At 40.3% G+C, this 25,951-nt stretch overlaps 1 protein-coding gene across 4 annotated transcripts in view; it reads left to right on the top strand.

The window, feature by feature from the left end:
- mpp2b (MAGUK p55 scaffold protein 2b) overlaps window positions 1–25,951 on the top strand; it is a 41,016-nt gene that overhangs the window by 170 nt on the left and 14,895 nt on the right. The window contains exons 2-6 of one of the 4 annotated variants that reach the window (XM_053512223.1): window positions 10,621–10,679; window positions 20,187–20,278; window positions 24,729–24,881; window positions 24,974–25,129; window positions 25,255–25,482. In XM_053512223.1, the coding sequence (XP_053368198.1) occupies window positions 10,649–10,679; window positions 20,187–20,278; window positions 24,729–24,881; window positions 24,974–25,129; window positions 25,255–25,482 (660 nt within the window). In that variant the 5' untranslated portion in view covers window positions 10,621–10,648. Of the gene's footprint in view, window positions 1–10,620; window positions 10,680–11,949; window positions 12,044–12,272; window positions 12,288–20,186; window positions 20,279–24,728; window positions 24,882–24,973; window positions 25,130–25,254; window positions 25,483–25,951 lie in introns of those variants that run through there. The other 3 variants (XM_053512227.1, XM_053512222.1, XM_053512224.1) reach the window with 3 other exon arrangements.

Here is a 25,951-nt window from a genome sequence, read left to right as displayed (position 1 = left end):
AGGTTATACACGCTTTATAATGATGAACCGTTTGATCTATAATTTAAATAGGATTAATGATTACGTCACCGAATGTAACCCGCAGGATTAAACCGCACTCTGCGATAATGGATCACATGATAAGCAGAATAGTACGCGTTTAGAGAGGGAGCCGTGGTTGTCAGGGGGCGTGGCCTGTTGTCTAGGCGATCACAGATCCCGTCGGCGGTGTATGGCGCACGAGCGTCACTCTGCCAATTAGCCTCACATCCACATCTCTACCTGTCAGGAACAACATATAAACAGGCTCATATTTAATTACATTATGTCAGGGATTATTATTTTTTTGACTGACTGTGGGGTGAATTATCCCGGATCACTGAGTAAATACTAGCGATGGGAATCACAGGGACAACCCGATACGATATTATCACGATTCCTCGGTGCCGATTCGATTTGAATTTCAATTCTATCTATCACAATTTTATAAATACAGCTATACCTCGCCTCATGAATTTAATCTGTTCCAGAGGCGAGTTCTTAAGGGGAAACCTTGTATTGAAAAACGCAAACGGTTCAGCTGTGGTATCCTGTTATGGCAAAAAGCTGGCTATAACTTCCTTAGTGATGTATAATTACATGGTTATATAATATTTGCCATAATGGCATTGGTATTTCCCCTTTAAATGCATGTGCCCATTGTACCCACTGTCTTTCTGGTGCACCCGGGTGCCAATGGATTGGTCCCTCAGGTGTGCTAATGGCAACAGATTCCAACCTGTGTTCTGATTTTCCTAAATTTTTTTCTTACTCAGCAAGAAGTCAGTTATTTTGTGTTGTTTGCAAAACTCCCACTGTCTAGTGATGGCACAGGTGCTTGGGACCGGTCATCATTGTTTACAACTATATTGTATTTAGCCTTATATCCACATCCATACACGATAAAAACAGGGTGATATTTAATTGTATGATGTGAGAGATTTCTTTTTAGACTGACTCTAAGGTGAATTAGCCAGCTAGCTGCCAGATCACTGAATAAATATATATATGGGATGGGAATCAAAAAGGAACCACCCAATACGATATGATATTATAATGCCATGTAGGTGCTGATTTGCACCTACGGTACCTCTACATAAATTTAATCTGTTCTGGAGGTGAGTTCCTAAGGTGAAATACATTTTACCCTAGGAAATATTGTAAATACAGAAAACCTGTTCCAGCCACCCCAAAAACATTACCGATATTACCAATTTCCAAAACTATGATTATATTTCTGCATATAAAACAAATACATCAAAGGAAATCAAGTAAAATATTAAATTAATATACTTACTTACCTTTCATTTATAGATGAATACATGAATTGTGTCACAAAAGGAAAATGAAAATGGGAAAAATGAGATTTAATTGTCCACAGTTACCCCAAGATTGTGGGCAGTGGCTGAAAGAATGATATGATTGTTGTCTAGGGAGATCACAAGGTCTTGACAGGAGAATGAATCACCTGGGATGAACATCAGTTCAGTTTTACTGAGATTGAGTTTCAGCTGATGAGCTGTCATCCAGGATGAGATGTGAGCCAGATGCGCTGAGATTCGGGTGTCTAAGGGAGTAACGGAGAGAATGAGTTGTGTGTCCTCTGCATAACAATCGTATGAAAAGCTTTGCAAGGATATGACCTGACCAAGAGACTGGGAATAGAGGGAGAACGGAAGAGGACCAAGTATTGAGCCTTATGGGACACCAATGGAGAGTCTGTGTGGAGCAGATGTGGATCCCCTCCATGTCACCTCATACAACCTGTCTTCTAGGTAGGAAGCAAACCATTGCCATGACATACCACAGACTATAAGGCTTGTAAGAATAGACAAGAGAATCTTGTGGTTCACCGTGTCAAATGAAGATGTGAGTTCCAGAAGGATGAGGACTGATGACAGTTTAGCTGATCTAGCAGCAAGGAGCTGCTCAGTGACAGACAGAAGGGCATTCTCTGTGGAATGAGCCGCTTTGAATCCGGATCGGTTTGGATCATTGGGGTTGTTCTGCGAAAGATAGAGAGACATTTGGTTGTAAACAGTCGGTTTAGGAAGTTTATGTTAAAAGTCACGACATATAAAGCATTTTATTAGAATTTACAGTTTAAATTTACAAAATGTAAAATTTACATTATTATTTACATGTAGAGCTTTTTAATTAATCGTGTCATGTGGAGCGTTTTCCTGAGTCATGGCATGGAGAGTTTTTTTTTTTAATTACTCGTGTCATTCTCTGTAGAGCATTTTTTATTAGTCATGTTATGTAGAGCTTTTTTATCAGTATTTACATTAACTGTAGTAAATTTACATGTATTTCCATGCAAAGCTTTTTCATGAGTCACATCATGTAGAGCTTTTTTTATCAGTCATGTCTTGCAGAGTGTTTTATTATTCATGCCATGTTCCATTTTTTTATTAGTCAGGTCATGAAGCGCATGTTTATTAGTTATGTCTATAGATATTTTTATTACTTTTATGTAGTTTTTATACGTCCTGTCTATTAGAGCATTTTTTTTGTTCTTCACATCATGTAGTGTGTTTTTTATTCCCGTCATATACAGTAGAGCAATTTTATGTTCGTCAAGTCCAGGAGAACTTGACGTTTATCCATTAATGCAAGTATAATGTTTTGATTATTTACGTGATGTAGAGTGTTTTTGATTGACATTTTAAAATATAAAGTATTATACGGTTGAACTGAGGAGACAATAAGTGCATGTCAGTTCTTTCTGTCCTCTCATTTATAAACATTACCCCACCCCAAACCTCTGGGGTCATTTCCCTGGAAACCAGTGTGTCTTTGAGGGGAAATTAGTAACCAGCGCCTATTTTGGACTGCTCCGTTAGAGCCGTTTTGAATGTTATCTGCCTTTCGGGTATAATTTGGCCACTGATAAACTCGACAAAGGAAATTGTACAGCTATTTTAGAGATGAATCTGTGTGTTAGAGCGAGCATTGAAATGGCTAAACATGAGGGGAATTAAAAAATCTCTGCTCATCTGACCCAAGCAGTGGGGATTAATTGATGCAAAAAGGTTGAATTAGCTCGAAGCTTTGTGCCTGTGTGTGTGTGAGTTCAGTAATTATAGCTGCTTCCCGTGAATATTCATGAGCTCCGGCGAATAATTAATCCAGCAGGGTTAGATTTAACTGAATTTTTTTAAATTTCTGACAGATTAGGTGTCGACCTTGAGTACGGAGAGGACAAGATCAGATTACATTTTATTAGTTATTAAACACTATTGGTTCACGTGTGTTTAATTAAACAGCGTAGTGTACAGGTCAGGGAAGCTGGACAAGTTCAAGCCCTCTGCTGTTAAATAATAATGCTTATTATTATAACTTATTGTCCTGTAAGTAGTTGCTATGGTGAAAAGTGGCGGTGGTACGGTTGTCTTGGATACACTCGTTTCACCTGTGACTGTATGAGGAAGTGGACAGGAGGCTTTTCCTAGGATGCCGTTCGGTGTTCTGTGCACTTCAGAGGTCCTGACTTTACCGTGACGTAATTAGCTGGGAGGTAACGAGGTAAACTTTACAAGCATTTCCTCTAAACTTCTTAACTCAAACTTCTCGAGACTCACAAACGGCCACAACATGGTATCGGTGCTAAAAAGTGTCTCAGCTCGGTGAAAAAGTGGATTTTCAGATAGGATCATATAACACCATATTTCATAACACTTATTGCTTCTTTATCTCCCGATCCATGTTAAGTTTCTTTTTTGTAAACATGGGTACACTTATTTTTTATTAGATAAAAGAAACACATTTGCTAAATACAATTTCCGTCCCTTTTATGTCTGTAGTGTCCGTTACTTTTTTGAATTTAAATCTTTCAACGATCTTAAATGTCATTAAGATGAAACTCGGCCAGTTTCGATTTCCCGTGAAAAGACATAAAACTCAAAAAGTATATTTTTTTAGAATGAGAAATTGGTAAAATATTGCAACATGAATTTTACATGGTTACGGACACTACAGATTTTTTGCTTTTTAAGTTTTTACCAAAAAACATCCCTCATGCAGCGCTCAGGAATTTTTCTGGTATTTGTGTTAATAATAATTATTAGGTAGATTAGGTATTATTAGGAAGATATTCAGCGATTTTAACAGAATAAACTATTTTTTATGTTTTATGGCCATATTACATAAGGTTTGTCTAACCTGAAGCTTTTAAGCAAAACCACTGTGTGCTAGTAATTTGTGGCAAAAAAAATTTTAATTTTATACAAAATATTTTAATTTAAGCAATGATTTTTCCAGGTCATATGCTGCTAAAAGCTTACACCAATTTTTGTACTAATACTTATAAAGAAATATGAATAATTCTGATTTAAAAGCGAGACAGTATAATCATCTCTCCCAAACGGCTGAAGTTAGCACCATGAAATTTTAAGGAAAGCAAACAGACGAGATGAATAATTAAAAACAAAAACGAATGAGTAAATAATTAAACTGTTGCTAATTAACTGGAAGAAAACTCTGTCGTTGTTATACTCGCTTCATTTTATGACTATGTGATCCAGCAGTCTACAGCTGGATTAATTATTCACCTGTGCTCATGAATATTAACGAGGCGTTACCATGGAACCCATTGAACAGTCACGTACGGTGGAACGATCGCCGTCGGTCAGAACAGCGATGTCACTTCCTGTGCCTGTGAAAGGTGTGTCCGTGGAAGCAGCGGATATGAGACTGTGTAAGTGTGTGTGAGTACGAGGTAACCCTTAGTGTTTTTCTTTTAAGTGTGTAACAGGAAAGAAGGACTGGAGCAGCACGCTCAGGAGGAAGTGCGGTGTATCTGGCGCTGTCTCGCGTCTCTGGTGCTGCTCACTTTATAGCAGCGGGATTCGGCCTACGTCTGTCTCCAGCTGTCGTTCTTCATACACACACCACTGCACCTCTACCCTGTAATCACACACTTGTACATAAATACTTGGCTTTTCTATAATAACACACTCACACACACACAGCTGTGTTTTTGGTGTGGAGATTTCTGGGCAATGTGCCTCAACGGGAAGCGTGAGTTTACAGCAGCTACGCTGGAGAAGATCGATCGATCGAGAGAGAGAGAGAGAGAGAGAGAGACCAAAACATAAAGAGATTGAGAGAGTGAGACACAACGATAGAAAGAGGGAGAGAGATATTCAAAGAGTCTGAAACTGAGAGAAAGAGAGGGACCAACGATAACGATAGAGAGAAATACACCGGTATCTCGACATACAAACACCACAGCTCACAAATTTTTACCTTAAGAACTGAAAAGTTGTTTGCTTCTGTGATACGAGGAATTATAAATTACGGTTAAATGTGGTTTAATGTCTATTCACATGTCTTTTCTAAATGTTCGAATAATTTTTTTAAAGCAAAAATATGATTATAGTGTTAATATTAGTAATATTGGTAATATTTTTAGGTGGCTGGAATTATCTGCATTTACATTATTTCCTATGGGACAGTTTTTTTCACAATACGATATTTCACCTTAAGCACTCGCCTCCGGAACGGATTACATTTATATTCTGGGGTACCGCTGTACTGAGAGGCTGAGAAAGAGTGACTGGTACAGGGGGAAAGAGAGAGATCAAAAGATCTCAGATCCCAGACAGAGAGATCAAAAGAGTGAGACTGAAAGGCAGACAGAATGAGAGAGAGATTCTCTAATACAGTTACAGTAAAACCTCGGATTGCGAGTAACGTGGTTTGCGAGTGTTCCGCAAGACAAGCAAAGATTTTTAATAAATTTTGACTTGGAAAATGAACAAGTCTTATTTTACAAGTACTGAGTATCATATATCATGCATCCCTCGAGTATCACTTTTTCTTTTGACGCCGAGTGTCACGTGATCACAACGGAACCAACGTTTTTTCTCTCTCTTGTGCTGCGTAATTGTGGGTAATCGTCTTCCCTGCTGGGTCTTAGTGCTCGTCTCTTACTGGTATAATCAACATCCGTGCTCACGCGTACTATTTACTATAACACTGTGACCACATGTGTGTGTAAAACATATTTTATTTTGTGTTTACAGTGCGCGTGTAATGTTTCTTATAACACGTGTGTGCATGCGTGTAAAGCAAAAGAACACATATGTAATGACCCAAACACACACACAGCGCTTGCATGCATAAACTTTTTTTTAAAGTGCAGGTTAATTTGTTTTATTTTTATTGTTTTAATTTGTTTTATTTTTTCTTTATATTTTGTGTTAATTGTTTGTTAATTATTTTGTGTTAATTTTATGTATTTATTTTTTTGGGCTGTGGAACGAAAAATTTAAGTTTCCATTATTTCTTATGGGAAAATTAAATTTGGCTTACGAGTGTTTTGAAATACGCGCCGACTTCCGGAATGAATTATGCTCGTAATCCAAGGTTCCATTGTATATTGATTTGTAGCTTTATCGTCCACTTTATTCAGTTCAAATCTGAATGAATAAATCATTTATAAATTGACTCAGGAGTCATTTAGGAAAATTTACATTAAGTCCCCTAAATATGAACACTCGAGTTAAGAACCTTTGGAAGATACGAAAATGTGTTAGTGTTCAATTGCAGAAGTTAGATCACATGTCCAGTGTACATTGTCACGTGTGTGCAGCGTGTATCCCGGGAATGTCCAGAAGCGAGCGTGAAAGCAGCAGCGATAAAGCTGGTACTGCCAATAAGCGCCAAGCGATAACGATGGAGACAAAAGTGGAAATAATTGAAAGAATAGAACGAGGTGAAAAGATGTCAGACACCGCTTGTTCTTCTAGTGTGAATCGAATCGTTTAACCATCGGCACGATTCTAAAGAACATGGACGAGATCATGGAAGATGTTATTTTTATACTGTGTTTAGCCGATTGTGTTAGTGCCCTAGTACCCGGACCAAGGGTCGGTAACCCGTGTCTCAGAGTCGCATGTGTCTCTTTCATCTCTCTGTTGTGGCTTCCTGTGGCTTTGGAAAATAAATAATGAGTATTTAATTTACATTTATTTTATTATTATTATTTTTAAGTAATTCTAAATTTGAAATTATAGTGGTCTTGTAACATTAAAATACCACCGACGTGCGATTTATGTAAATAGTCCTTTTTATATTCAGGTTGACTGCTGACTGTATGCTCCAGTACACCTGATAACAGGATGATGTCACACAGTAGCAGACGGTATTTTTGATTTGCTGCAGGTGGACAATTTAAGTTCGCCTTTTTATTTTATAAATACGAGGAGAACTCATATAGACACTGAGTATTTTATTTAAAGGTAACCTTCTGTTGCGTGCGGAAATAAGATTCACTCTCTCTGTAGCAGTTCATTGATTTCAGAAATGCAACACACTATAGTTTTTTATACATAGCATAAAGGTAAATAAAATGATATATACAGTGTTATCTTCATTTTAAATGTCAATTTTTTTGTTTTGGGGTTTTGTGGGAATGTGGGTGCTCTCTTTCCTGTGGGAAACGGCTCCAAAGGGCTCTTTGAGTATTTAAGGTTGCCGACTCCCGGACGTGTCAGTGTCTGCTGGACTTAAAAACCTACTGGAAGATGAGATCCTAGATATTTAAAGTATTTCTCAGAAGAACACTTTTGTGATGTTTTTACGTTCGCAAGCTGTTCTCTCATTAATTGAGTTTACTGAAAAAAATGACCAATTAATTTCTAATCCTTAGAACCCTTATTGAGATTCCTCTAAAACTGTCCATACCTCTCTCTCTCTCTCACACACACACACACACACACATACACACACACACACGGGGCAGCAGTTTGCTCAGCTGTATTGTCAGGGTTAAAACACCCCACTTTGCTTTGTATTTATGGTTCTGTGTGTGAGTGTGTGTGTGTGTGTGTGTGTTCACACTTTAGTAAGGAAGCTGATGTACTGTAATTTATATGTCCTCTGAGTTCAGATCTTTGTGTGTGTGTGTGTGTGTGTGTGTGTGTGTGATGCTCTAAATGTGCACACACACACACACACACACACACACCCTCTCTGAGTGTAATTATATATATTTGCCAAGTGGAAGAGGAAGACCTTTCCTACATGTCTATTTTTCGTGTGTGTGTGTGTGTGAGAGAGCGAGAGAGAGATCAATGTTTAAAGTGCAGTCTTAACTCTCTTGAATGATGTGAATCGACTGAATTAGAGTCTGAATCGATTCACTGCAGAAAGTGAATCATTTTCCTTTGATATTTAATAAACAACGTTGTAGGAAAAATAAGGAGAAGATAAAAGTCTTTACAAAAAATGGCAGAAGGTTCAACATGAGTCAAAGAATCGGATGGAGATGAATCACATTCCTGGATCGTTGTTTTGTGGAGATTATTCTAAGCGGTTTGGGTCGACTTCCTGCGGGCGGGTCAATTCAGCGCTGAATTGCGTTCACTCAGAATCCATTAGCGCTGTACATAGGGTATTGATTGAAAGCTTCAGAGCTGTAACATTTAGCACTTCCTGCTCCTGCTGGTTCTTTTTTTTGGCTTTATGGTTATTCGGATTTCCAGCATAAAGCGTTCAGCGCTCAGTCAATTAAAGCCCCGAGACTTGGTTTGTTCAGGACTCCATCAATCACTCGGAAGATGCTGCTGTTTATCTCCTGTACGTCATTGCTTGCATCAGATTACTGTCTCTGGCTTTCAGGGAGGATATCTTTAAGCCCCGGATGCATTTTAAATCAATTTCCTAAAGGAAACTTCCTCTGTTCTGTTAGCTGCTAACGTGGTAATGTGTCAATCACATGGAATCGATTTGAGATCTGTGGGGCTGGAGCATGGACCAGCCATGACCCTAAGAGAAGAGGCACTGAAAAGCTTAGCATCAGACAAATAAAAACAGTATGTTTTCCCCATCGATCCTTCCATGAGACACAGGCAGCAGGAAGCCTTATTTAATCTCCATGAGAAAGAGAGGGGTCGACTTGGCCATGCATTCTGAGGAATAAGTGACAGGCAAGCTTAAGAAACTGGACTTCCCGTGTCAAGCCCGTGCTGGGACTGGAACTTCTCCCACATAATGTGACTGTGTAAAGCTGCTTTGCGGCAATGAAAATTGCTAAAAGCGCTATACAAATAAAACTGAATTGAATTGAATAATGTGAGATCTCATCCTCTGGCCCATAATCCTTAAACTGGAGAAGGTTAGCACAAGCCTACTGCTTTCCTCTCTTCTGCCAGGAGCGCGGAAAATGATTCATGACCACCCGTTCTATCACTTGACATGCTGTGAGGCGTTCTGGCTGCAGCCAGCAGCTACTGATGCAAAGAAGGGCATTGAACTGCGCCTAGAGAGAGCCTTGTCAGGTTGGGTGCTTTCAGCCACTTGGCTGCTGTTAACTCCACAGCAAGCTAAGATCTTTTATAATTAACACTTTTTAAAACTTTTGAAGGATCTGAGGAGGAAAACATCTGCTGCCTCTGGATCAAGTGAGATGTAGGCCTGCTGGGCTTCACCTGTTAGCATCCTTCCTGCTCAGCTGTTCTGGTCGACTGTTCCTGCAAACTTTTGGAGGAATCCTCCTACATGTTTGCGTGGCGGCTTTTGCTGCACAAATTCTGTACCAGCATAAGAGCTCACAACAGTGCAGACCAGGACACAGACATGTGGAGACAGAAGTGCAGGGAAACTGTGGCGGTGTCGCACAGGAGGGCCAATTCTTGTTAGGCTCCTTGGTGGCAGATGCGTTACAGAGGTGTTGGAGTCTGCATGAGCATATAGTGGAGAGAGAGAGAGAGAGAGAGCACCTTGACCTATACATGATACACACCCTATCTATTGGCCTAACGTTGTGACAGCCTTTAATAACTGGCCAAATACAGCAGGATGGTGAGTTGAAAAGAATTTCACAACCCCACCCTTTGTTCATATGCTATGGAGCTGGCCATGGTGCTGAACATATGCTATACTTTCACTTTCCAAACTGATTAAGGAGCGGTGAGATGTACGGACACGATGGCTGGATGTACGGACCTGGACTTGTAATAACCTTTTGTAATTTCATGGTTTTCTGCATTAATTTGTCATGAAATGTGATCTAATCTTCATCTAAGTCAAGAGTATTGACAAATATTATATTTTGGATCGTTGTCCTGTTGCTGCATCATCCCATTTCTACAGAGTTTCAGCTGATAAACAGACATTGTCACATTTTCCTGAAGAATCATTTGATACACTTGGGAATTCATCTTTCTCTCTGTGACATCAAGCTGGCCACGCCCTGATGAAGCAAAGCAGGCTCAAATCATGATGTTTCCTAAACCATACTTTACTGTCGGGATATTTTCATTATGAACATTTTCTGATCTTTTTGCTGCTTTAGATAAACATTTAGATAGATAGATAGGAATAGATTTTAAGTGTCAAATGAAGAAATATTCCTAGAAATTGTCGTAATGGTCTTATATTTGTTTAAAAACAAATAAGAGCAATAGTTTTCATAAAATTTGCGGTGTATTAATAAAAAGAACTTGTGTAATATGTACTATAATGTTTGATCCTCACTGTTTGTTATTGACCCCAAACTGTCCAAAAAGTATTATTATTATTTTTTTATTATTACATGCATGGCTACTGTGTTTCATTCTCCTCTCTCTCTCTTTCTTTCTCCCCTTATCTTAGAAAGCCCAGAAGTCCCAAGATACCAGCCATGCCTGTTGCATCATCCAGCTCTGACTCAGGTGAGCCTCGTATTTTTTCCCGCTCTTCCTCTCTCTGATTAATCTCTGGACAAGAGTTCCTCTGAATAATTGCAGTTCGAAGAATACGATAATGTTAGGGACAAATGAAAAACATGGATTAATTTGTCTTTAATAGCTACAGTGTAGAATAAATACAGTTCCTCTTTAATCAAACCTTCCTATCAGGATTTCTTTCTTACATTTATAGGGGGTGGGGAAGGGGTCCAGACTTTTTCACATCCAGGAGTAGTTGATTTTGTTGAAAAAAAAATAAAGTTAATGTTGCTTAAAAAAAGATAGTTAGTTTCTTAGGTTGCGGGTGGAAGGAATATGGACTTGTGGATGAATACGTTGACTACTAACTGCTTTGCCTCAATTGTTTTTGAGGTAAAGAAAGCAGTCAGTCAGTCAGTCTGGTCTTTATTCTTTTTCTCGGCCAGCGATGTTACAGACCTTGACGATAATTTCTTTCCTTGGATAAAGATCGCAGTTTCCTCAGGATGGCTTCGGGGTAAATAGAGAAAGAAATATCACTCCTCCCTTTCCTCCGCTGGCTCTAAGGAGTCATTACACTCTACTTTGTCTTTCTGTCTGATGCACCGCCAAGCCTGAGGAGAAAGAGACTCAAACGAAAGAGTCGACTCTCTGATTCTGATTCTTTTTAGGTGAATAATAAAAGGGATATACAGTAGGAACCATTTTCTTCTTATTTTCATTTATAGATCGGTGATACCATTACTTTCAACATCTAAGTGCTTCATCTGTCCAAACAGTAGAACCGTCCTCATGACAATAAAAGATTTAATTCATTTCCATTCTAATCAGATCCAAACACAGCTTTGTCCCGATTGTTTCTGACCGTCGTCGAGCTCCAGATGTAACGGTCGAGTAGTGGATTTCTTCAGCCCACGAGACTCCATTCTTGATCTAAGGTCTGGAATTCCCGGTGGGAGCTTTAGAGGTGTCTCAGTGATAAACTGATCTTCTGAGAAATGAAAGAAAATAGAAAAGCAGCCATGAGATACAAGGAGAAGAGCTGATCCAGCAACACAGGGAGCCTCATTTTCTTCCAAACCCTCCCAGCTACTGTCAAAAAGGATTGAGCTGAGAAGCAGGTGACGGGAACTAATGAGGAGAGGAAGACTGAGACTGAGAGAGGAGGGAATTCAGGAAGGGAAGTGCTGCTGGCGAGCGTCGCTGACGTCGAAGAGGTGAAAAAGCGAGGGATCGAGAGGAGGAGAGTGAGCGCTAGGCAGAGAAGCAGGGAGAGAGAGAGAGCGACAGAGAAAGCATGGCTGGGAGTCTCTTTAACAGGCTGTCTCTGGAGGAGGCTGGCTCTCTTAACTCTCTCAAGAGCCCAGGAGGTGAGAGAGAGAGAGAGGGAGAATAAGGGGACTTGGGTGGTATGGTGATTACGATTATGGTGATTTGCCATAATATTAGCGCTAATGGCGTTCTGAGCGTTTTTATGTTGTTAGATAGCCAACAAATAAGTATCGCATGTAATGAGGATGTTTTTCCACTCTGGGTTTCAAGTGAAGAAAAAAAAAAAAAAGCAGGAGAGAAGAGAAAAAACAGGTGACAGAGGAAGCTTCCTGAGTGAGGGGTGTAAGTGTTATTTTTTTTTAGGCCCGTACCTGCATAGGTGATAATTCTTGTTAATTCTTGATAAAGTCTTGTTTTGGCCTTCTAACCAGACGGTGTTCTGGGTCCCTGAAATTGTAAGATTTTTACTGTTTTTAAAAAAACATTACAGTGACAATGTGTGTGTGAATGAATGTGTAACATTTATCATGATGGTTATGTTATTTTGTGTTACTGTATTTAACTTTGTATTTGAAAAATAGTTTGCAACTTAACTTTGCATCATGTTGTTGTTATTAGCGTTCCGCCGCTACGAACTGTACTGTAGTCTGAGATTTTGGATTAGCCTAGAACCATGAACAAGAGTTTCACGTCATCATCAGTCCGAACTTATCAATCATTGTATTTTTTTTTTACATTTTAGCATTCACATAGTTTTTCTTCTCTACTGCTTAGCAATATTAATGGCTGTTAACATTATTCTTGAGCCATTTCAACTAACGATTAATGATTATATTTGAAACAATTTGGACATAAAATGAATGAAATTGTAATAAATGTAATTGTGGTGGAATAATTTGTGCAAAACAAAATATGGGAGTTTCCTGAATGCAGAGTGGTTGCTTTATTAATGGCATGTTCAGTAAAGAAGAGATCATACTTATGCACCTTGTACATATTTTACAACAGAGTATTAAATTATGTATTAAACAGACATGTATGAATGGCCTTCCAGACTGGCTGGATAATTACCTGCTCTGAAGGTTTGTCTGCTCAAAAACTGGGGCCCTGCCATTTTTGCCCTGGGCAGTGCACCAGAATTGATGGGACACCACAGATCAGTCCAGCGATCTCATTAAATATGTCTATCTACTTTACTTCTTTCAAACAATTACAAAGATGAGGATAAGTGCCATGAACAAGTGGACCACTGCAAGAGGAGCAGGGCGATGCAAGTGGACTGGTGCAAATGGACCAGCAAATGTGACGCACTGCAAGTGGTTTAGTGCCAGTAGACCCATGCATATGGACCAGTGGAAGTGTACAAGTGCAAGTGAACCAGTGCAAGTGGATCTGTGCCAATAGACTCATTTACTGTTGCAAATGGACTTATTTAAGTGAACCTTGAGCCCACTTGCCCTGGTTTAAGTTGACCAGGGCAAGTGGGCGCAAGTGGAAAAGTGCAAACGGAGCAGGGCAAGTGAACCAGTGCAAGTGGACTGCTGCAAGAGGACTGGGGCTAATGGACCAGTGCAAGGGAATCAGTGCCTGTAGACCCATTCAAGTGGCCTAGTGCCAATGGACCTGTGCAAGTGGCCCAGTGAAAGCCAACAAGGCAAATAGTCCAGTTTGAGTGGAACAATGCAAGAAGACCAGGGCAAATGAACTGGTGCAAGTGGACCTATGCAAGAGGACCGATGCAAGTATACCAGGGCAAGTAGACCTGTTTCAGTGCACCAGTGCAAGTGGACCAGTTTAAGTTACCCAGTTTAAGTTGACCAGGGCTAGTGGGCCAGTAAAAGTAAATTTGTGCAACTGGACTATAAGTGGATAAGTGGACTGGGGGCTCTTGATTGATTCCCTGGTGACCATTCCCTGGTGGCTGTGGAGTACATAATCTCCATTCCCCCACTAGAAGAACAAGTAATTCTCAAAGAAAAAGCTCTGCTACAAATCAAATGACCAAATGACCCAATACTTAACCGAAGTTGACTTCTTAACACCATTAGTGTCTTTTGAAAAAGCTAACACTTTACTGCTTTACTGCGTACACTGTATACATTTTCGAATCACTTCACTACAGTTGTAATTTTGCATGAATCATAACTTACATGGTCAAAGGATCAAATCATTCAGCCTTAAAAATACAGCAAGGTCCAGAAAATTGTATTGTCTCAGTGCACATATTGTAAAGGTACATAATAAAGGTGTAGGGAGAGGGTGTGAACCTGTAATTAAGGTCTAAGTTGAAGATCCACAGCCTGTAATTAAGAGCTATGGAGAGGTTGTGTGAGCATATAATTAGTCACATACACTAATTATACTGTGCATCCATGGTGGAGGTGGGTGACGTAGGGCTAGCCATCTCAAAGTTTTCTCCGCAATGTTTTAGGACGTTAGTGGTGGGTGATGATGAAAATCGTAGGCTGTACTGTAGGTTTCCGAGTGTGGTTTGTTGTACTGTGCAAAATGAAACGTGACATTAATAAAATGAGAATTTAATATTATTTGGAAAGAGGTGGAGAAGTAGAAGAAAGCAATGAGGCAGATGGTAAGGAAAGCAGATTTCTTTTGAGTTGTTTTGCTCCCATGAATGTTAACACTTTATATGAGTAAAGAGGTGTGCATGGGTTTTTCAATCACACTCCTACACACTCCCAAAAAAGACATTTCTCCTGCAATTATTTTTGTCTTCCTTTAAAGCTAAATAGAATTTAAATAAAGTCTGTACACTACAACTGCATGAATTGTGGCCAGTGCCATGAGAACAACCGCTCTCAGAGCCATGTGTGCACCTCAATCTAGCTAGTTTAGAGTCGGCTCAAAGCTTAGAAGATAGAAGTGGAAAAACCTTTCAGACTCTGCTGTAGACATCACATCCTCCATCCATTACTGCGTGTTCAACAACCAATTCACTGCTGCTATTAATAGTGTAGACTAACTAATCACTGAATCTAAAAATCTAATTTATATTTGGTTTCATAAAGGGAAAACTTCATGTTTTGAGCCTTTTCTGCTGAAACCTTTGGACCAAACATCTAAATTTAAGACCTTTCCCCAGTACCCAATGTCTTGACAGCTCTGTACAGCTGTCTGTACGAGCACTGTTCATTGTATCTGCTTAGACACACCACATAAGTGTGTTGCCAAGAATCTTCGACTGAACTGGAGAGAAAAAAAGCAAAACACAAACAGAAATCAAATTGCCTCATTGCATGACACGAGGTCTCTTGTGTTTTTCAAGACAACCACAGCATACCTGCTTGCTCCTTAATCATGTCCCAGTACACATCAGGACAAGCTACACTGCTCCTCTTAAAGCAGCTCACCAAATCTGAGAGGCATCTTCAACTTGTTCCAGTTGTTCTTGCAAAACTCACTGACCAGCTTTTTATAACCGCTTGCCCATGTGTATTACTGGCCTCCATGTGCAACACATATTAAATGCAACCATTGCCTTCAAAAACAGAATGTGCTAAGCTAACAGTTTTTATCTCTGTAGTCAGCCAATAAAGATGCTACAGAGTGTTTTCCATAGTTAATATATAAATAAGCTGAAAGGAGGCAGGAATCTTTCTGCCCAGATACCAAAGCTAGTTTATTTGATTTGGTCTTCTTGTGTCATCATGGTATATTCTTGTACTAGATAGTTGTGTTTGGACAAGATGGGCATTGATATATACGATTTCTCCTATGGACAACCTGCATCTGTCTAAGCTGAGATTGAAAGGAAGAACCCGTGCTGGCTCAGGACTGGCCTGACTGATTAGATCATCCAAGAAAGCAGGAAACATATCATTCACTGGTGATCTGTTTATGCTATTTGACTTTTCACTTTACCTTCCTAGACCATACAGGCAATAGGTTTGTGGACCGTTACACCAATAGGTGATTCAGAAGGTCTGGGAAACAGTTGGAACTCCAGCTCATCCCAAAGGTGTTCAGTAGGGTTGCGGTTAGCTCTCTGTGCAGGCCACCTGAGTTCTTTCACTCCAAACTTGGCAAACCATGTGTTCATGGAACTCATGGAGGGATTGTCATGGAGGAACAGGTTTGGGCCCCTTAATATTGCCCATATATAGTTTATCTTGTCAGTTGTAACTTTTAAAACCATAACATCGAAGATATCACAAGACCCAAAAGTTTTGATTTTTGATCTTCTTCAGTTTCTCAACTCTCTTTTCTCAAAGAGGTGTTTCTCCTCTATTTACTAACAGAATATATAGCCGGTTGACTTTACTTCTTATCAGGTCTGCAATTTATTAAAATTTTAGGCCGTTTTTTTATAAAAATGAATTTGACCATCATGGCATGTGGAATGCCCAGAAATTAATTATAGGTTTTGACATCACTCAGGGATAAACGCTCCAGTCTGATCTTTGGTCTGACATGGTGTGTCGTCATGCCTTTAGCGAACCTGGCTCAGCTTCGCTCGTGCTTGCTCTGGCTCAGTCTCACTCTCTTGCATTTCAATCTAATACAAAGGAGTTAACAGAATTGTGGAAGGAAGTAAAAAAGTCTGGGATTGGAGTAAATCAGAGAGAGACTGTAGATAGTCCTCACACCCTGCACTCTACCCTTACCTGCACTCTCCCCTCATACCACCATCTTGAATGCTATCGGCTGTTCAGGCCATACTGCCCATTTACCTTTCAGACTGGGAAGCCGTGTTGCAAATCACTTATAGCCACATGGTTTTTAAAGGATGTAGTTCTTATGACTAATGATTTTCATCTCTGGGAAAATTTCCATCATTACCATTAGGGTTGTTGGAAATGAATGCACATGCTTGTCCACGTGCCAGCAAACTGTGTGTACTGTAGCACCAGGCACACATTCTGCTCTTGCTTCCTGTTTCCTTTGGTGTCTTGCCAGGTTGTTTTTCTCCCGACTGACGTTCACACGCGATGGCACTTATAAATCTTCATAAACTTGAGGAACAGATGTTCGAATGTCAATACCTGAGACCTAAATTCCGCATTTATACACAGACACAGCTACTCCATAACTAAGAATAAGTACTATCCTTTTATTTTCCATTGTCAGATGTCTCCTGTGATGACCCTGCATGTTTTTGTCTGACATCATTAAATTCGATTTAGTTTTATTTGTATAGTGCGTTTAACAGTGTTCATTGTCGCAAAGCAGCTTTACGGAATCATAACCGAAAAATAGGGAAATGTGTGAGAAAATGTGTATAAATCAAAATGATCAGCTTGTCCCTGACGAGCAAGACGAGGACGATGGTGGCAAGAAAAAACTCCCTGAGTTAGCATTAGTAGGAAACTTTGAGAGGAACCAGACTCGAAAAGGAACCCATCCTCATTTGGGTGATACGGATAGCAGGAGTTTGTTTTGCAGTCATACTGTGTGTTAGGAGGCTGGAGGTTCAATAGAACAGCAGATAATAACTGTAATAAACTGTATATTTAATGCAAGAGCTAACTATGACTAACAGCATGACTAAAAAGGAGAGCCAGAAGGAAACACAGACATGAGGGCTCCCTGGGAGCTATCATGGGTATAACATGCTGTCACGTCCTGTTTAAATGAAAATGTGCCAACATACAGCATCCAATCACACCTCTCGAGCCAATCAATGCCCCCTGGTGCGTGTCACGTTCATTAGCAGCATTAGCATTTCTAATGCACTGTTGACTTTTATAATCATTTTATCCGTTTATTTTAATGAGCTTTTTCATATGCGTTTTGTTTTAACACAACCTTGCAGAGCTGACGCGCTGTATAAACCGATATTTAGCATTAACTGAAGAGGTCTCCAGCTGTTAGAACATCATCAAGGAAAGAATTTAACTAATGTCTATAATTGAACACCTAGATGGTGCAGTCAGTCTAGGTGTATTTTGCATCTGCGTGTGTGTATATTTGTTTGTGTGTGTATGTGAGATATGTGTGAATGGACTGGTGGAGGATGTGTGAGGAGAAAAAGTGAGAAATGTGCAGATACCTGATATATAACCCTGCTCTGCTTGGGTGCTTTTCGTCTCTCCTCCATGTCCTGTGTGTGTTAATTAGTGAAGGGGAATGTGCTAAGCCGCTTCACGTCGTGACTCTTAACAGAGTCCTTTCATACTGGATTATGGTCTGTGTGTGTGTGTGTGTGTGTGTGGGTAAGTGTGCGCACACACACACATAAAGGCCCTTCATAATCTACCTGGAATGTATTAATTACCAGCCTGAATGCATGACCAGGTCTGTAAAAAAATTAATATTTTTTAAAGAAAATACTATATAATAATAATAAAGTAACAAAAGTAGTAAAGATCAGCATGAAACAGTAATCTCTGAAAGCTCAGATTATACACTCCTGAACAAAATCCTCCTGAACACACTTCACGCTGGTGGATTGTAACCAGGTTATAAGACCTGCTTCAAAATGTTAAAAGAAGTAAAAGGAGCAAGAGCCAAAAAACCAGAGATTGGCAATTTATTGAAAACTGCCTTTAAAACTTAAACAGACTCTTCACCGGCTGATCAAAAGTTTAAGACCATAGCCCAAAAATATCCACAAGAGTACCCACAACTAAAAGTGTCAAAAGGCGCCCCCGTTCTTGTTAATAACTTCAAACACTGGTTTCCGCATGTTTAATGCAACTGTTTCCAGGAGGCTGGTGGGAACTTTGCTCCATATGGTGAAGATGGCTTTACGAAGGGCATCCACAGTCTGACATCCAAAGTGCCCTTGTCATCCAACCCCAAACATCCTCAAGAGGATTTAGATTAGTGGAACACGCAGAATGGTCCAGAAGTGCAACATTATTGTCCTGGAATCCCTCAAGAGTGATGCCTGCTGCAACATGTCCACATATCCAGCCGCCGTTGATGCCCCTACACATCCTGAAGCTCCATCTTCCCATTGCAGGAAAAAACACCCCAGATCATGATGCAACCTTCTCCACTGAGCCACGAAGAAAACATCTCCAGGAGGATCTCCCTATCATGTCAGTATCGCTGGAAGCCATCAGGACCATCAAAGATTGAATTTTTTTCTCGTCCAAGAATAAAAATTTCTTTCATCCTTCAATGTCCCATGTTTGGTGTTCCCTTGAAAATTCCAAACGAGCAAGTTGGTGTGGAAGGAGATGTGGCTTTCAAAGATGTTTTTATTCTTTAAACCCTTCTCTCGCAGATGCCGTTAAGGGCCTTAATTCGGGTCGAGGATCAGCCTGTGTCTTCACGGCTCGGTGCAGGTGAAATTTTTTGGGGTCCACCACTTAATTTCTTTTGCCCCATAACTCATATCTGGTGATCATATCAGTGTGACTGTCTGAAGGACAGTATGACGTTAAAGCCAAATCTTTGCACTAAAACCAGCCTGTTTGAGTTTAAATGCAGTTTTCAATAAATTGCCCACTCTCCATTTTTTGTCTCTTGCCCTTGTTTTTTTTTTTTTGGCATTTCTTGATAAAATCTCTAGATTATTCACATGCGTTAATGTTTTAATATTGACAGCCCTAATATATTTGAAGAACTACACCTGTTTTTTATTTTAGTCTTCTTTTTTATTTTCTCCAACCACTATCAACACATCTGTTATGTTCTGTCAAAAATAAAAGCGTGCCTGACTGTGTGAGAAATCCAGGGACGCACCAGACAGAGACGGAGCAGCAATCAGCGGCAAGACAGGAGAGGAAGCGAGTGAGAGGAAGACGAGTGGATTGCGTAATTAAATCCAATTATGTACCAGCTGTGAGTTTCAAAACAGCGCACTCACGACTCGTCCTCCAAACCACCACCCTACTCCCCCCCACCCCTCCCCGACACCACCATGATTCAGGCATTCAATATGAGGGACACACACACTCTCTACAAGAAGCCAGGAAGAACGTCAGCCTTCTGTCCACTGCTGCTTTTGGTCTTATGGTTGAGTCGGGGTTAGAAAAAAAAGGCCGCAGGTGTCTAAGGAAACAGACACTCTGGAAAATGTAGTTACAGATGAGATTGCGGTCCTGGAGAACTCTTTCTGATTCATTAACAGTAATTAAGAGGCATTTTAATGAGCTGTGGGGCAGCGGTGTGCGAGTCATGCCAGTCAATCCTAAGCTGTTACTGAGAGAAATATTAACCATGTTTCATTAACTACTGCACTTGAGTTCCTCTCGAATGTAAATCCTACCCTCTGTATTAGACGTGAAGACTTGTGTGAACCTTGTTGTTGTTTTGTTCTCCTCTCCTCTTCAGCTATGCACAGCGTCCTGGACACGCTGAGCGACAGCACCACAGCCAATGATCTGGACTTAATCTTCCTGAAGGGCATCATGGAGAGTCCTGTGGTGAGCGCAAACATACACACACACACACACTGCCAAAAACGGCAGGTTATTTGTCTATACCGCACTAACCTTCCAGAAGTCCTGATGTTGCTGTTTTTACATCTTCTCTTGTCAGATAGATGAATCATGGCTTCCACACTGTCACTTTTTGTCATAGTGAAGGTCATTTGATTGTATTCGGGCTTTTCTTTCAGGCCTGAGGTTAAGCCATAATCCAAATTCACTTTCTTTTCGATTGTCTTTCTTCCATCTCATTGGATGCCATTCTGCCATTGGATACAACTAAATTATAAGGAAAATATGGGGGAAAAAAGGTCAACAAAAACCATAGCATACATATAGTACAGTAAACTAGCTTGAGACTGAATGAATAAATTAGTTGGGGCATCCTCAGGGCACCCCTGCTATTGTTAGTATTATTTTTACAGCATAAAACCTTGGTTAAAATGCGGGTCTAACCAGCTTTGTTACATGAAGCAGCTCAACCCCTCTTCTCCGCAGGAAATAGTATGCTATTACTTTTCTATCGGATTCACCAAATGGTTTCGAAAAATTCCTCTTTGTTTGATTCGGGACTGGGTGTACTTCAATGACTTTTTCCTGCACCCCCAAGGAAACGTTGCCACCTAGTCGTCCGAATGCAATAGAACAAGAATACCTGAAAGAAGGACCGTTTTCGAGTTATAAGAATCCCTTTGGTACTTGTGCCGACCCACTTTCATCCTGAGACTCGCTTTGTCCGATCAGAAAACGAGACATGGCTTGAATGGCTCGTCCCAGGGTTTGAAAAACTCCCAACATTCTGTCAATCAAAAATAATTCACTTCTTCAAAAATGGTCCTGAAATCAATGCAAAATTGACTCCATAGATTTTACGGCTGCTTGTGGAGTGGACACACTCTGAAAAAGGGACTACTTTGGAAAAACTGATTTTGGACCACTTTGGAAAAACTGTCATCCCGTACTCAGTTTTTGAAGTACACACATGAAACTTGACATACCACAAAGTTAACGCTTCATCTCTCAAACAATCTAACAAGGAACCAAAGCTCTAGCACCTATGGTCCTTTTTAAAGAAGTAAACCTATCAGGAGTTACGTTGGCTTTTGCTAGTTACATGCTCTATGCTCGTGAGTTTCACCAGTAGCGGGGAGGAGTGGCTGCAGCAAGTGGCTCGAGCCATGGCCCCTGGACTACGCTCTCTGATATCCCTGCCAGTATACACACTCACTGTATGGACCAGAAACTTTTCAGCATTTTGCTCAGAAAATGCAGAGGACTCTTTTTCCAGGAATCTAGTATCCAGTTATAATGTATTTTTTTTATAAATTGGTGTCCAGAACCATGTTCATGGTGTCATCGTAAAGTAGACCAAACAGGGCCATCTTCAGCAGAAGTGGTGGTCTCCATGTAATGAGAACTCCAATCAGATGATCAGGACGGATCAGGCAGGTCCAAAGAGCAGAAAGATTTACGATCACTGGTATTACAAAACTGATCAAATTCCATTGCAGCACATTGTTTCTATCATTGCCTCACCATTATGCCTCTGAATATGTACTGGATTATTTCTAAAAGGCATTGCATACACTGCTGACTGCTAACATTTTTATTTCTCTTGTTAAACAATATGCAAGAGATGCCCTGCCAGTCCCTGTATGAGAATCCTACTGAGAATCCCCTTCTCAAATAAAACAGAGCGAAAAAGAAAGAGAGATAGAGAGATGTGCAGCGTGTAAAAAGAGCCCAAGCTTGAGAATATCTCCCAGTGGGACTTCCTGAAATTGCAGCATTAAATTCAGGAGAGTGCACGAGTAAGTCCAGATCTGGCTTTTAATTAGCAGGATGCTGCAGAATCCAAAGTCTCTTTCTGAAATTTTCCTCTTCCTCTATCCTGTCTTGGATGATGTTTTCCTGCTGTTCCTGCCCTCAGTTCTACTCGATGATTGATGTGTTCAAGGATATCCTTCCTTGGCTTGACCTCCTTTATGATATACAGTGCATGGTGGCCCTTTTGAACAAGAGGAAAAGGTATAAAATGTTGTCAGGGTACACAATCAAAAACATAACACCTTTTTGATGACATTTTCTTTACTGTGATTGTTAGGGAGGGAACAGCCACAGAGGAAACTCACATTGGTGTCAAAGAAACGAGACTCTAGATAAAAGAGAAGCAGGTTGCATCGTCCCTGTTTAGACACTACTGGGCCCCAGAGAGCTTTCTGAAAAGCCCAGTGTTGTAAATATAAAGAATAGAAAACATTTCTAAACATTTCTAAACATTTCTATCATCAATCCTTATCTTTCCATTAATCCAAATCCTAGCCTTTACTTTTAGGTCTATCCTTTACCCCAAGTCCTTACCTCCAATTTTATATATAAAATTGGACCCAGAAGACCTTTCAACCCTTCAACCCTGGCCTTTACCTTCATCTACACTTTACCATAAACTACACCACCAATCAAAAGTTTGGACACGCTTTCTATTCTAATTCCTGTAATATGCAAAAATCTCCTTTAAACAGTTGATATTGAGATGTATATCTGCTACTTATTCACTGTGAAGCCTCCATAGCAGCTCTAATCTGATGTGCTGTTTGTTAATTGGTGATTTCTGAGGCTGATGACTCTAAATGATCTTCTCCTCTGCAGCAGAGGTAAGTTTTGGTCTTGTTTTCCTGGGAAGGTCTTCATGAGACCCAGTTTCATCATGGTGTTTGTTGGGTGACCTTCGTGTCTTGAAATAACAACTGACTATTGGTATCATTTAATTACCTAACGCCTTGTTTGTATTTCACTGTGTTAAAAAAAAAATCTGTATTGTTTTAGAATGTAGAAAATAAAGTCAGGCTTGTGTCTAAGCTTTCTGTACATCATTTAACACCCCCCCCCCCCAACCGTCTACTGCTACTGTACATCATTTACCCCCCCCCCCCATGTTAGCCTTTAAACCCACCCTTTATCACAAAGTAATGAACTTTATTTCCAAACAGCTTTTAGCAAGTTAGCTCTTGCTTTGTGTCTTGTAAGTATCAATGGTACAGAATTATAACAAATAATTGAATATTGAGAAAAGGGAAAACTGAAACAAAAGGAAACTAAAAGCAAACTAATTATTTCTTGAGATAAACAGGTGGAGGTCTCTGTCGTACTCCCCCACCAGTAACTGGTAACTCCAGTTACACCAGTAACTTGAAGCGCCTATCAAGAAATTTTATATCAGCTTAAAAATGTGGCCTCATGTCTGTGGCATGATTGTTTTTTTCTTTACTTTGACCTGCCCTACTTTATGACTGTCAATGCATGATGTCCCTATTGGAGCATCTGAAAAGGTTCGGAGTGACGAGGTAAAAAAGGTACACTCGTAAAACACAAAAACCTTTTGACAATATTCACTTCAGTGTGATTGTTAGAAACCAATCTCGGCGGGAATTCACATGGATGTTTAGAAAAGAGAAACTGGATAAAAGAGAAGAAGAGGAAGGCATGCTGTGTCTTTAGAAGTTCTTCAGAGGGCTTTCTAAAAAGCCACTTTCACAGGTTTCACAAAGCCTTATACAGATTTTTGTTCATTTGTTTTCCCCAAGGTTATATGAATGAAACCTTAAATGAAAAAAATAAATATTTCCTAACCTTAGTGCTAACATTTACCTTCAACCCACTCCTTTACCCCAAGACTATTCTACCCTCAATCTACCCTTCTCTCAGTCTCGCCCGGTATCCTGGCCACCTTTTACACCCGTTCCACACCAATCCCTCCAACATACGCTACCCAAGCTTTTACGCCCAGCTGTAATACTCAATCCTTTCATTTCCCAGTTGTACCATTTGTACCAGTCCCACTACATTCCTCCCTTGAGTTCAGTCCCACTTTTTTACTTCTTTTTTTTTGTTTACAGTACTTTGTCTTACATTTTACCATATTTCACCTTTCACCCTATCCTAATCCTAATGCCAGTCCCACTTCAGTTTCTTCCTTTCTACCTGGTATTACCCTTTGCATTTACTTTACCCATAAATTACCTCATATAGCCATTTATCCCGATCCTACACTGTACACCAGTCCCACCCCAGTCTCTCTCACTTCACCCAGTCCAAAGTTTAACCCTATTCCACCTTCGACTTCAGTTCCATCTTACTGAATTACCCACTGTTCCCCTCCTTCTTGCCAAGCTCTTTACCCTAGTCCAGACTTTTATCTAAAGCTCTAATGTTGATATCCAGCTTTAAGCATAAGCAGATTTGCGTAATACTGGTGTCTTGCATCATCACCACCAGATGCTGCTTAATTTTTCTAGTTCCTCAATTTTTGTATTGTATACATTTAATTTTGTCACCACCTGAACTATTTAGCACATCTCCAAACTAGCACTCATCTCTTTTTGTTAACATAACGGATACTCCATCTGTTTACATTTTCACATTTTGGATTTAATTTGTGTCGAAACAGGCCCACGAGCGGTTTGAGGAGCCGAAGCTGGAGGCAGTGCGGGAGAACAACCTGGAACTGGTGCAGGACATCCTGAAAGATCTCACACCGCTCACCCAGCAAAGCCAGGCAGCACATGAACTGGCCCGCATACTCAGCGAGCCCCACTTTCAGGTATACACATGAACAAAAAAGCTCAGACACATCACAGCCTGGCAAAATTGTAAGAAAATTTCTTAAGAATTAATTTTTGCATTGGTGTCCAGTCCCTGCTGGAAACACACGACTCTGTGGCCTCCAAAAGCTATGAGACCCCACCACCAAGCCCTTGTGTCTTCATGGACCCTACCTTCAACAACCAGCCTGTCCCTCCTGATGCTGTCAGGATGGTCGGTATACGCAAAGTGTCCGGCGAACATCTGGTAAGACCTCGGTTTAGTTGGGAAATAAGCAAGGACAGATTAGTATAATAGTGCAGAGTTGATTCTTCTTCTTTAACCGCCTGTTAATCATAGCTGATGTCAATCCTGTCATATTTCATGCCCAGGGTGTGACATTCCGCGTGGAGGGTGGAGAGCTGGTGATCGCACGCATCCTGCATGGCGGCATGATTGATCAGCAGGGCCTCCTGCACGTCGGTGATGTCATCAAAGAGGTCAATGGGAAAGAGGTGGGTAGCGACCCCAAAGTACTGCAGGACATGCTGAAGGAGGCCAGCGGCAGCGTCGTGCTCAAGATCCTGCCCAGCTATCAGGAACCACATACACCCCGCCAGGTCAGTGACACACACACACACAAATACACACACACGTTATACATTAAAGTTAACATCCTCTACTACAAGAATCTGCAGTTCAGTTATAATGAAAACACTGACTCCGCCTCCTTTGTTTCACCCATTTATGGCTTTTAAGTAAAAGCGGTGGGACTGAGAAGCTCTGTGCCAAATGTGGGTAGAGCACACTGAACAATATAATTATTTAATTAAAAGACTGCAGTGTGTATGTCATTCAGTTCCATGGTGTAAAATATGTTAAATAGATTAAATAATGTTGATTAAATTAACTGCGACAGGCTCCAAAGTGCCTAAAGATATCATTTAAAAACATGTAACTTATGTAACGACCTCAACAGCAACCTCATTTCCAATTCAATTTTCAATTTAATTTATTTGTATAGCGCTTTTAACAATTGATATTGTTGCAAAGCAGCTTCACACAATCAAAAGAATTATTAAAGATTGT

The sequence above is a fragment of the Clarias gariepinus genome, chromosome 14 (assembly GCF_024256425.1).
Source record: "Clarias gariepinus isolate MV-2021 ecotype Netherlands chromosome 14, CGAR_prim_01v2, whole genome shotgun sequence".
In the NCBI taxonomy this organism is placed as follows: domain Eukaryota; kingdom Metazoa; phylum Chordata; class Actinopteri; order Siluriformes; family Clariidae; genus Clarias; species Clarias gariepinus.
The sequence above is the reverse complement of the archived record's forward strand: the minus strand, read 5'-3'. Positions and strand labels throughout refer to the sequence as shown.